At 48.5% G+C, this 12,211-nt stretch overlaps 1 protein-coding gene across 8 annotated transcripts in view; it reads left to right on the forward strand.

The window, feature by feature from the left end:
* Window positions 1-12,211, forward strand: part of Hexd (hexosaminidase D) — a 30,420-nt gene that overhangs the window by 5,758 nt on the left and 12,451 nt on the right. For all 8 annotated transcript variants that reach the window (XM_048366576.1, XM_048366569.1, XM_048366572.1 and 5 more), the window contains 4 exons: window positions 5,403-5,512; window positions 7,672-7,759; window positions 8,945-9,109; window positions 11,030-11,213. In XM_048366576.1, the coding sequence (XP_048222533.1) occupies window positions 5,403-5,512; window positions 7,672-7,759; window positions 8,945-9,109; window positions 11,030-11,213 (547 nt within the window). The remainder of the gene's footprint in view (window positions 1-5,402; window positions 5,513-7,671; window positions 7,760-8,944; window positions 9,110-11,029; window positions 11,214-12,211) is intronic.

Raw genomic sequence — 12,211 nt, forward strand, 5'->3', positions numbered from 1 at the left:
GTGAAAGCCTCTACTTTAAAAGGTTTTAGAATGCCTTTCTAGATAAGAAATTTGGAAGTGAAAAACAAGCAGCATGAAGCAATGGGTGATACCTAGGCTCCAGATTTCTTTTAATACAACCAGGCTTGGTAAAAGACTTGAGATCAAAAATGTATTCTGAGATATGAAATTTAAAATGTTTGTTTTAAGTTGGATATAGGAAAACGATGGCTATCAAGATGATTGTTTAATTACTACTCCAGTTTGTTTTACAGGTTTTCAATAAAATGATTTATTATTTGCTGCACCTGATAAAAATATTGTATCAAAATTGTTACAAATTTTGCCTTTAGACTTTCAACAGTATGATTTAATAATTGCCCCTGATAAAATTCATTTAAACAGAAGAACCATTTAAGTATCTGGGATATTTAGTTAAAAGACAAGTAATTACCCCCCAATTAATAAAAATTCGTACTGAAGAGTTTAAAACTCTTAATAATTTTCAAAAGTTACTAGGGACATCAATTGGCTTTGCCCTTCCTTAGGAATTCTGGTAATTCCCAGAATTCCTAACCTATTTTCCATCCTTCAAGGAGATTCGGACTTAAAAAGCCCCCAAAAATTAACTGATGAGGCACGTCAGGAGCTACTTCTAGTGGAAAAGGCCCTGGCTCAAAATTCCTTAGCTTGGGTAGACCTATCTGCCCCTATTGGGTTGCTAATTTTACTTACCAAAGACTACCCTACAGGGGTGCTAGCTCAGTACAATAAGCCTTTGGAATGGATATATACCAAACACACTTTCTCCAAAACGTTATCCACCTATCCAGAGATGATCAGTTTCATTATCATGCAAGGCCGTAAGAGATGCCTGCAAATCAGTGGGCAAGACGCCTACTTCATTATCACCCCTATACCTAAACAGCAGTTTGAGTTTATGTTACAAACCTCTGATCTTCTCCCTCTGGCTTTAAATGGCTTTACAGGGGAAATTTTATACCATTTACCTTCTAGTCCTCTTTGGCAATTTTTTCAAAGACAAACTTATGTTATTGATAATATTTTACTCTCTGAGCCCATTCTAAATGCTCCCAATGTTTTTGTAGATGGTACTAAAAATAACAAATGTGCTTTCTGGACAGAAGATAAATATCAAGTTTTCTTTACCCCTTGGCAATCAGCACAACAAAATGAGTTACAGGCTATTATATATGCTCTGGAAAATTTCTTGATACCTTTTAATTTAATTACTGACTCTGCTTATGCAGCACATGTTTTATGCAATATATACTCTGCTGTTATTTCTCAAATAAAACCCCCACTAAGTTCACTATTTAAACAATTACAGAACCTGTTGCGCCAGAGGCAACACTCTTTGTATGTAGTCCATATTCGAGCTCATTCTAATTTGCCAGGTCCTATGGCATATGGTAATGCTAAAGTAGATGCTTTAGTCTCTTTTGCCTCAGCAGAAGAAGATCATGCTGCCCGGCACTCTAATGCAGGTCATTTACATGTTACTTATAAAATTCCCTTTAAACAAGCTAAACAAATCATTGCTAACTGTCCTACTTGCAGACCCTTGCATCTGCGAACTCTCCCCCATGGTGCGAATCCCCGAGGATTGGCTCCTAACGAAATTTGGCAAATGGATGTAACACACATCCCTGAATTTGGCCGCTTACAATATGTGCATGTATCCATTGATACATATTCTTCTTTTATTTGGGCAACTCCTCTACCAGGGGAAAAAGGGACTCATGTCATTCAACATTTACTAGAAACATTCGCAGTCATGGGGATTCCTTCTCAAATAAAAACTGACAATGCACCAACTTATTCCAGTAAACAAGTACGAAAATTTTTAGAATTTCATAACATTTTTCATGTTACAGGAATTGAATACAATCTTCAAGGTCAAGGTATAGTAGAAAGAGCTCATTATACATTAAAAACACAAATTAAAAAACTAAAGAGGGGGAGTATGGATAGTACTGAGGGATATGCAACTTCTATGAAAAGTATTTACAAAACAGCCCAAGCCGTTATTGCAGAAGCACTATTTGTCCTTAACTTTTTAAATTTGTCTCAAGGAGATGTTTTAGCAAGAGCTGAGCGACACTTCCTAGCTCCGCCTATGCAAAACAAACCGCAGCCGGTTTGGATTAGATTGGGGGTTGGGCTAAATTGGGTCCCCGGGGAGTTGTTAACCCAGGGGCGAGGGTATGCTTATGTTTCTACAGAAGACAGCCCATCTTTCTAGCACCTGCTCCAGTGGATCCAGCAACAAACACCCCTCTGTGCATCAAGACCGGGGTGAAACATTCTCATCCAAGTGATAAGGCCATTCTAATGGACAGGTGTGCACTGGTAACCTGTAGGGGCTACATCAGAGGTAATGTATTGGGCCTATATTTCTAACCCTACTTTAACTATGAACATGTCCAATGCCATGTCTCCTAAACAGCTTTTAGGGTGGTTTGGAGCAGGCTTTGGTGACCCCCGGCCTGCTCTCGCCCATGGAGACAGGCTATTTCCTCCACAACGTCATCTCTGGAAATTAGCAGCTTCTCTGGCTCCTGTATTGCTGGCCAATGGAACTTACTCAGGATCTAAAGGATCCTCGGCCTCCTACAACTTCACAGTTGTAAAGACCTATAATATCTCTGCTTGTGTTCATTTTCCACATGTACTGATGGTCGGCCCCATAAACATAACTAAGAATGCCATTACCTGCATAAATTGTAAATTGTATACTTGTTTGAATAACAATGTCACCTTTAATTTTAGTCAAGATAGGATCATGATTTTAACCCAGCGCAACTCCCTTTGGGTTCCTGTTCGTATGCATCGTCCCTGGGCTGGAGGACCTGTACAAGGATTGGTAATGCAGTTTTTCAAGCGGCTTCTGAGGAGGAGTCGTCGTGCCATTGGAATGATTATTGCAGGACTTGCTGGACTGATTGCCATTGCTACAACTGCAGCAGTATCCGGAGCCGCATTGCAACAATCTGTACAAACTCATGACTTTATGGTGCAGTGGCACCAGGACTCCCACAATCTGTGGCAACACCAGCTGGAAGTAAATGCCCACCTTCAAGATGAGTTAGAAGCTGTTAAAGGAGGAGTGTTTTGGCTTGGACAGAAATATTTGGCTTTACAGCAACGATTGTTTTTGACTCGTGATTGGAATTCTAGTCATGTCTGTGTAACACCTTATAAATATAATGCCTCTGAATGTGAATGGAATGATATACAAATGCTTATAGATGGAGCCCTACTAAATGGTACGTTAAGTGAACAAAGCTTGTACAGGGAGGTTTTTGAAGCTTTTCAAAAGGAATTGCCAGATGCCTCTTCTATTGATGATATAGCCCAAGGACTAGCTCAGACCTTAGAAGGACTAGACCCTAGGGGGTGGTGGCAAAGTATTACCCATAGTGTTGGAAGTGCTTCTATTGCCTTAATACTTATGATATGTGTCTTTTTCTTAGGATATTGTTCTATCATAGCTATAATAAAGCGTTACACTAGGAATAATTCCTCTGATGTTTTACTAACTGCCCTTAAACTTTCTAGAGAAGCGGCTGTGGAAAATTAATAAAATTAATAAAATTAATAAAAAAGGGGGAATTGTTGGAGAATTAAAGTCTCCAACCAGTGGAAAAATTTAGCCCCGGCACGGTTACTCCGATGCCTCATTAGCACACTAATAGGCCCTTGGGAACTCATTCCCAGTAAGGAGTTTCTGGTGTTTGTGGGCCAAAGGAAGCCACCAGTTGTTGCGAGAATCTCCTTTTTCCCCCTACTTAGCAAGTCTCTCTTAGGAGACTTGCTAGACCAGCTGCCTTTAGTGTTAGATTATCTCTGTAAACAGGAAAGTCTCCTCACTAGATTCTCACTGTAAACAGGAAAGTCTCCTCACTGTTATTTCACAAGTATTTGGAGAAGTCAAGATTAATGTTATCTAGCCTTAAGGAGATAATAGCTAGGAGATAATTAGTTCTACCTCAGTTGTATACAGTTCCTTGTCTTGATATCTATAATCTTTGTAGTCACTACCTCCTGTAATTAGAAAGGCATTTGTACCAAGTTCCTGCCCTCACAGTAGGAAATTTCCTCCACTTTTGTATTTGAGACAAATGTCATGCTGTATTGATCTTTTACCCTGTAATTGTAAAATTGGTTTCTAACCCTATATAAACCCTGGCCCTCTTGGAATAAAGTATGCATTGGTTCACTCGCCTTGCATCCCCCGTGTCCTGATTTCGACTGCAGTTACCCAGGTTCAACACACCACAATTGTTACATTTTGTCTATCCACATGTGGATATTGGGTTGGGTTCATTCTTTCCACAGCCAGCCTGTCTCTTCTTGTGATTTTCAGTCACTTATTGATGACATATTTAATGAATTATTTACAGCTAACTTTAGTCCCAAATTGATTCTTTTCTTGGGTTCAGCATGCTCCAAAACTTCCTTGTATTTGAGAAACCAAAACTTGACTAGTAATACCAAAAAAAGATATTGAAAACCATTAAAAATGTCAACACTGGGTGCTGGTGGTTCATGTCTGTAATCAGGAGACTGAGAGCTGATGATTGCAGTTTAAAGCCAGCCTAGCAGGAAAGTCCTTGAGACTCTTCAGTTAACTACCAAAGCAACAAAATAAAATAAAAGTTGGAAGTAGAACTGCGGTTCATGTTGTAGAGTATTTGAGCAAAAATGCTCAGGGACAGCATCCAGGCCCTGAGTTCAAGCTCCAGGACACACACACACACACACACACACGCAAGAAAATAATATGTGTCCATAGACCTTATTTGAATATCGGTGGCTCTTTTAAATATCCATAGAGCCCCCTTCATTCATTCCAACGTTGTGTTACTTTGTAAGTTCTGGCCTCGATGCCATACCAGGAAAAAAGAAGTCTCAATTGTTCTGTACTGTGGACATGGACGTATTATACTAAAAATCTTTCAGGATAGAGAAATTCTTATCCTTGAACATAAAGCTAGAGAAGGAGGTGAAGAGCAAGAGCTATGACCACAAACTCCCCCTCAGGATCCTTCCTACATTGTCTTTTCACTCCTGACCCCCCCAGCCTTTCTGGCCCCTTGGGCTGCCCCTGCCCCCACCCCCACCCAGGAGCCCCAGGCCTGGCTCCTCCGCTGTGCCTCTGCATCGCCCTGCCTGCCCTCCCCAGCAGATCCCCGAGGAGCTGCTGTTTGCTGCCAGCAAATAGTCATAGCCCTGGGTGAGACCCTGATTTACACACGACATGCCCCCTCTAGTTCAGGTTTCCAAGAGCAGCGTGAGCATCAGCAGCTGCCTACAGGCCTAAGAGGGGGGTCTCCACGATGTTTTTTAACTTGCCTTTTGTTCAAGTGGTCACTTCATAACACTCCTTGTCTCCCCAGATTTTCCCGCTGTTCCGCGCTCTAGGTGCAAATGGCCTTCTCATTGAGTATGAAGACATGTTTCCCTATGATGGCCAGCTGAGGCTGCTGCGGGCCACACACGCGTATAGGTATGGCCCCTCTGACGACGCATATGTGTGGGTAGGGCACCTCTGGCCACACGTGCACTTGGGTATGGAGCCTCTGGCCACGCATGCACATGGGTATGGTGCTTCCAGCAGAGAAAGCCATGGGAAGGTGGCCCTAGAGACAAGGTAGATGGTCAGGAATTTAGCTGTGTGGGGTACGTTGCTTTCCTGCCTTTCTAAATGTGTGTCTTTACGCAAATTGATGATAAAATTAAAACATAAATGTGAATAAATTTGCTGAAGAGAATTCAGAAACATTTGAAGCTAACACCAGCAGCTCATGCCTATAATGCTAGTTATTTAGGAGGTTGATATTGGAGGATTGCAGTTCGAAGCTAGAGAGGAGAGTGAGCGCAGCGGGAGAGCACCCACCCCTGGTGGAAGGTGGGAAGTGTGTGGTCACAGAGGATGCCTGGGAGGTGGGGAGGGAGGGGAGGGAGGGGACGCCACTCTTAATAACAGGGTTGGGGTTTTAAGTCAGGATGCAGATTAAGGAGGAGGATCAAAACAAACAAAATAGACATGTTGAGCAGGGGTGCTCAGCCTTAATATCTTCCTGGCTCAGATGGCCCAAAGAAAAAGGCAGAGGGCTGGGAATATGGCCTAGTGGCAAGAGCGTTCACCTCTTATACATGAGGCCCTGGGTTCAATTCCCCAGCACCGCGTATACAGAAAATGGCCAGAAGTGGCGCTGTGGCTCAAGTGGTAGAGTGCTAGCCTTGAGCAAAAAAAAGAAGCCAGGGACAGTGTTCAGTCCCTGAGTCCAAGCCCCGGGACTGGCAAAAAAAAAAAAAAGAAAGAAAGAAAGAAATTAAAGTAACTATGCAGTATCATTTTGGCTTTTTAAAAAGTTTATTGCTAAGCTGAAAATGTAGATCAGTGTATACACAAGGCCTTGGGTTTCATCCCCAGCACCTGGGGGAAAGCAACACTACTGTTTCTTTAGTTGGATATGGTAGTACATGTCTATAATCCCAGCTGGGAAGCGGAGGCAGAAGGATCACAAGTTTGAGGCCAGCCTGAACTGCATCCCCTGACCTTGTGTCAATGAAATGGTAACGCCTCATATAACACCTTAATAATAATAAAATTATACTCTAACAAAAAAATCTACAATATTCATTATGGTGAGCATAGAAAAATACATGTTCCATTGGTGGGACGTGAGTGAACAGCCAACCCAGGGGGACTGAGTCCAGAATCTGAGCTCCCCAACACGTAAATGCCCCAAAGACGGGGTGTAGAACATGAGCATGGTGGTGAGATGGCGGTGGATTGTGCAGAGTGTGAACATGGTGATAAGATGGCGGTGGTTTGTATGTCCTTTGTGCTGTGGGTTTTCTCATAGTGAATGTACTTTGTTTATCTTCAAAGTGAAAAAGACCCATGGTTCCTTTGGAGCTGGAAATAGATGTATATAGAGAAAAAACAACATTCTATGATTAAAATTTATAGAACTAACTTAATAGTTGAAACACATGCAAAAACTAGAACTGGTTTTCTTTTTTTGTTCTTGTTGGTCATCAGGCTTGAACTCTGGGCCTGAGCACTGTCTCTGAGCTCTTCAGCTCAAGGCTAGCGCTCTACCACTGTGAGCCACAGCACCACTTCCAGTTTTCTGGTGGTTAACTGGAGATCAGAGTCTCATAGACTTTCCTGCCTCTGCTGGCTTTGAACTGCGATCCTCAGATCTGAGCCTCCTAGGATTATAGGCGTGAGCCACCACCGCCCAACCGTGGTTTTCTTTTTTGAGATAAATTCATGGAGGACAACAGTCATGATGACATCTGTGGGTAGTGAAGAAGTTGACAGTGGGTAGCAGGCCTTGCATGCACTGACCCCGAGAACAGGCTCTTGGTCTAAAGGGACTCATGGTTAGATTGAAGGCTGTGGGGAAAAAAAAAAAAAAAAGGCATCCAGGGGTGAATTTTCCCTGGGGCCAGTCTGCTACCCCGCCTTACGGGACAGCTCTGTGTAGCCAGACTCCGTGTAAAAATGCTGTGAGAAGAGTTCACCCCGCCGAGGCTGCCAAGGAGCTGGTGACACCAGTGCCTCCTGAACCCCAAGGTTGGCTGGGAGAGCTCGGGAGTCGAGGTACTGTGCAGGCCCCACGTGGCCTCTGCGTGGCCTGTGTCTTGCAGCCCTTCTGAAGTCACAGAGATCCTGCGTCTGGCCAGACTCAGCGAGCTGGAGGTCATTCCCCTGGTGCAGACATTCGGACACATGGAGGTGAGCGTGAGGACAGAACTTACCTGAATCCAAGTGCAGGGCCAGGGGCTGGGCCTGGGCTCAGGTGTGAGACAGCAGGGCACAACACTGCCTTCGGGCACTCTGCCCTGTGACAGAGCGCACAGTCCAGGTCAGAGCAACTCTGCCTGCGAGCAGAGAGCAGCCTTCCATTTTCTGCCTCTGTTTTTTCTCTTCGGTTAATAGTTGAAAGCATTCATGGCCAGGCGCCAGTGACTCACACCTGTCTGTAATCCTAGCTGCTCAGGAGAATAAGACCTGAGGATGGAGAGCCATCCCAGACAGGAAAGTCCGTGAGACTCTTACCACCAAAAAGCCTGAAGTGCAGTTGTGGCACATGTGGTAGAGTACTATCCTTCGGTTAAAAAAGGTCAAGGACAGAGCCCAGGCTCTGAGTTCAAGCTGTAGGACCAGCACAAAAAGAAAACCAAACCTTTCACAATTTGGTTGATTTCCAGAACCCGGATATGGCTGCTCATTTGTGTACGTGCCAACGAGCGGCTTCTTTGATTTGTGCACCCACCAAGGACAGGGCTCCCTCGTGTGTGTGCTGTGGAAGACAGGATCTCCTCATGTGTGTGCCCATTTGTATATCTATGGGGGATCTAGTAGCCTTTCACACTGAGCCAGCCACCAGCCTGCTCTGCCTGTAGGTCTCTAACCTGTTTCAGTTCTGTCACTGAGCCCAGTTAGAACTGGGAAATCAAAATGGTGCCAGGGGTCTAGGAATGTGGCTTAGTGGTAGAGTGCTTTCCTGGCATGCATGAAGCCCTGGGTTTGATTCCTTAGCACCACCTAACAGAAAAAGCCGGAAGGAACGCTGTGGCTCAAGTGGCAGAGTGCTAGTCTTGAGCAAAAGGAAGCCAGGGACAGTACTCAGGCTCTGAGTTCAAGCCCCAGGACTGGCAAAAACAAACAAACAAAAAATCGGTGCCAGGGAACCAACTGGAGGGCTTGGTTCTGAGCCGGGGTAGGTTCAGGAACTGCCACCTTGCTGGGACCCTGAGGTGTGCTTGGTGGCCAAGGTCCTGGAGATAGGAGCATGAGCTACACAGGCCACGCAGACCGGCCCGGGGCCCTGAGCAGCAGGTGCCGTGTGAAGCGGAGCCTGGCGCCCTGGCTGAGGACTTGGGCACCGCCTCCCCACCACCTTCTCTCCTCCCCCAGTTTGTGCTGAAGCATGCGGCGTTTGCTCACCTCCGAGAAGTGGCCTGTTTCCCCAACACGCTGAATCCTCACGAGGCAGAGTCCCTGGCACTGGTGGGAGCCATGGCGGACCAGGTTCTAGAGCTGCACCGGGGCGCACGGTGGCTCCACATTGGGTGCGACGAGGTGAGTGCTCCCTCAGACTCCACGGCACCCTCTGTGACATCACCTTTGCCACGATTTCTTCTCTTCTGGTTTTGTTGTTCTTTTGAACACAGGGCCTTGGGGCTGGGGATATGGCCTAGTGGTAGAGTGCTTGCCTCCCATACATGAAGCCCTGGGTTTGATTCCCCAGCACCACATATATAGAAAACGGCCAGAAGTGGCGCTGTGGCTCAAGTGGCAGAGTGCTAGCCTTGAGCAAAAAGAAGCCAGGGACAGTGCTCAGGCCCTGAGTCCAAGGCCCAGGACTGGCAAAAAAATAAAAATAAAAATTACCTGAACACCGGGCCTTGCACTTGTTAGTCTAGAGCTCAACCACTTGAACCCACGTCTCCAGCTGTGCCTTTTGCTGGTATTTGGAGACGGAGTCTCCTGTTGAGCTGGCCTCAAAACTCAATTCTTCAGATCTCAGTCCCCTGAATAGCTAGAATTATAGGCATGAACCACTGCCACCCAACTTGCTTCCTTTTAATAGAAAAATAATACAAGTCCTAAAGAATAAAGGCAAGACGTGCCAAGGAAATAGTCCCCATTTAAGGAGCTGTTGTAGCCAACATCTTTGGGGAGGGTCTTGGCCTGGCGAAGTACACTCCTCTGGGGCCCAAGTAATACCGTGTGTGTCAGAAGAGTCCACTGCCCAGTGGGGCGGCAGGGCCCAGAAATGGCTGTTCCACCTTGTCGGGCAAATTCATACTTTTTTCTAGCTACAAAATGCAGGTTATGGTGGTGAGAAGGAGAGTTGTTGCTGGACTCAGAAGCACTAGCTAGGAAAGGGGCCCCCTGGGGGTCCCTGTGGCCAGCACTTGGCCCCCACCCCTCTGCTTCACTTCTTGGCTTCAGATGTGTGGGCAGGGCTTGGGGAGGCGCTGAGCCTCCAGACTTCTGCAGGTCTGCTGCCCTAGGGGAGCCTGTCTGAGCTAGGTCTGGGTTTGTCAACATTCAGCCCTGAGATTTCATTTGAAAAAGAGTGTGTAGCTAGGCCCTGGTGGCTCACACCTGTAATCCTAGCTACTCAGGAGGCTGAGATCTGAGGATCACAGTTCAAAGCATGAGTCTCTTAAATCTCTCGTTAACTACCAAAACACTAGAAGTAGAGCTGAGGCTCAGGTGGTACAATACCAGCCTTGAGTGAAAAATTTAGATACAGCTCACTGGCCCTGAGTTCAAGCCCCGGGTCCAACACACACACACACACACACACACACACACACACACACCCCACACACACACACTAGTGTGCACATACATGTTTGTGCATGTGCTTCAGCATGCTCAGAACTGCTACAACACTGTGAATGGTTACCCCTAATTCATCACTCCAAACGAGACCCCTCGCCCATCCCCTTCAGAGCTGCTGGCACCTCCCCCCTGCTTTCTGGGTCTCTGGACGTACCTGGCCTGGACATGGCTTGTCAGTGGAGTCAATGCCATGTAGCCTTACGTGGATACAGATCATGTATCCAGGCCAAGCTTCCTCCACACACTATGGAGCACATGTCAGCGGCAGGGATTGACAAAGAGGTTCTGCTTCCCAGCGAGGTGAGCAGGGCTGTTCTGAACCCAGGGGGCCCCTGAGGAAGCTAAGGCTTCGCCCTGCAAGATACAAGCAAGGCTGAGCCAGCCGGCCACCCCCACACAGACAGCCTCCCCAGGGCTGAGCCCCCCCTCCCCCACACAGACAGCCTCCCCAGGGCTGAGCCCCCCCCTCCCCGACACAGACAGCCTCCCCAGGGCTGAGCCCCCCCCCTCCCCGACACAGACAGCCTCCCCAGGGCTGAGCCCCCCCTCCCCCACACAGACAGCCTCCCCAGGGCTGAGGGTACCCTTGGGACCTCACAGCGTGGAGCGTGGCACTGGTGGCAAGCCTGCCCATTTCTCCTCCAGGTCTACTACCTGGGAGAGGGGGAGGCCTCCAAGCAGTGGCTGCAGCAGAGGCAGAACAGCCACGTAAAGCTGTGTCTGTCCCACATGCGAGCAGTGGCCAGCCACGTGCGAGCGCAGCATCCCGGGACAACAGCCTTGGTGTGGGACGACATGCTACGGGACATGCCCCAGGACCAGCTTGCAGGTGGGCTGGGGGGGTGGAGTGGGGGGCGGCCTGGGGCTGCTGACGACATGCTACGGGACATGCCCCAGGACCAGCTTGCTGGGGGGCTGGGGGGGTGGAGTGGGGGGCTGCCTGGGGCTGCTGACGACATGCTACGGGACATGCCCCAGGACCAGCTTGCAGGTGGGCTGTGGGGGGTGGAGTGGGGGGCTGCCTGGGGCTGCTGACGACATGCTACGGGACATGCCCCAGGACCAGCTTGCAGGGGCGCTGGGGGGCTGCCTGGGGCTGCTGACGACATGCTGCGGGACATGCCCCAGGACCAGCTTGCTGGGGGGCTGGGGGGGTGGAGTGGGGGGCTGCCTGGGGCTGCTGACGACATGCTACGGGACATGCCCCAGGACCAGCTTGCAGGTGGGCTGTGGGGGGGTGGAGGGGGGGGCTGCCTGGGGCTGACATGCTACGGGACATGCCCCAGGACCAGCTTGCAGGGGGGCTGGGGGGCTGCCTGGGGCTGCTGACGACATGCTGCGGGACATGCCCCAGGACCAGCTTGCAGGGGGGCCGGGGGGCTGCCTGGGGCTGCTGAGGCTTCTCATTGCAGAGGTCTTAGGAGTGAGCTTCCCGTGAGAACTTTCAATGTGTGCCTCGGTGGGAATACCAGATCACGCTGTTCCTAGGGCCTCAGCAGAGGCCTGAGGGGTGTGGGCTGTGAGGAGACCCAGGCGCCTAGAGCACACAGGAAATGGGGCTGTGCCCCCTGGTCTGGCAGCCTCATGTCCCCATGGCCTGCCCTGCCCAAGCGGGGGCAGAGGGCAGCTCCACTCAGGCCCTGAGGCCGGCCTCCCTAGTCCAGGAAGTAGCAGGAAGCACTCCATGGCCCCATGCAGAGCACTGAGACCAGCACAGCAGGGATGCACGCTTCCAGCCTTGGTGAGGCCTCCAGGACCTAGGGTGGCCCTGTCTTCAAGGTAGTGTCTGGTGGACTAAGGAACTAGAAGGAACTCCAGTCAGGAGTC

The sequence above is a fragment of the Perognathus longimembris genome, chromosome 17 (genome assembly GCF_023159225.1).
Source record: "Perognathus longimembris pacificus isolate PPM17 chromosome 17, ASM2315922v1, whole genome shotgun sequence".
NCBI classification, from domain to species: Eukaryota; Metazoa; Chordata; class Mammalia; order Rodentia; family Heteromyidae; genus Perognathus; species Perognathus longimembris.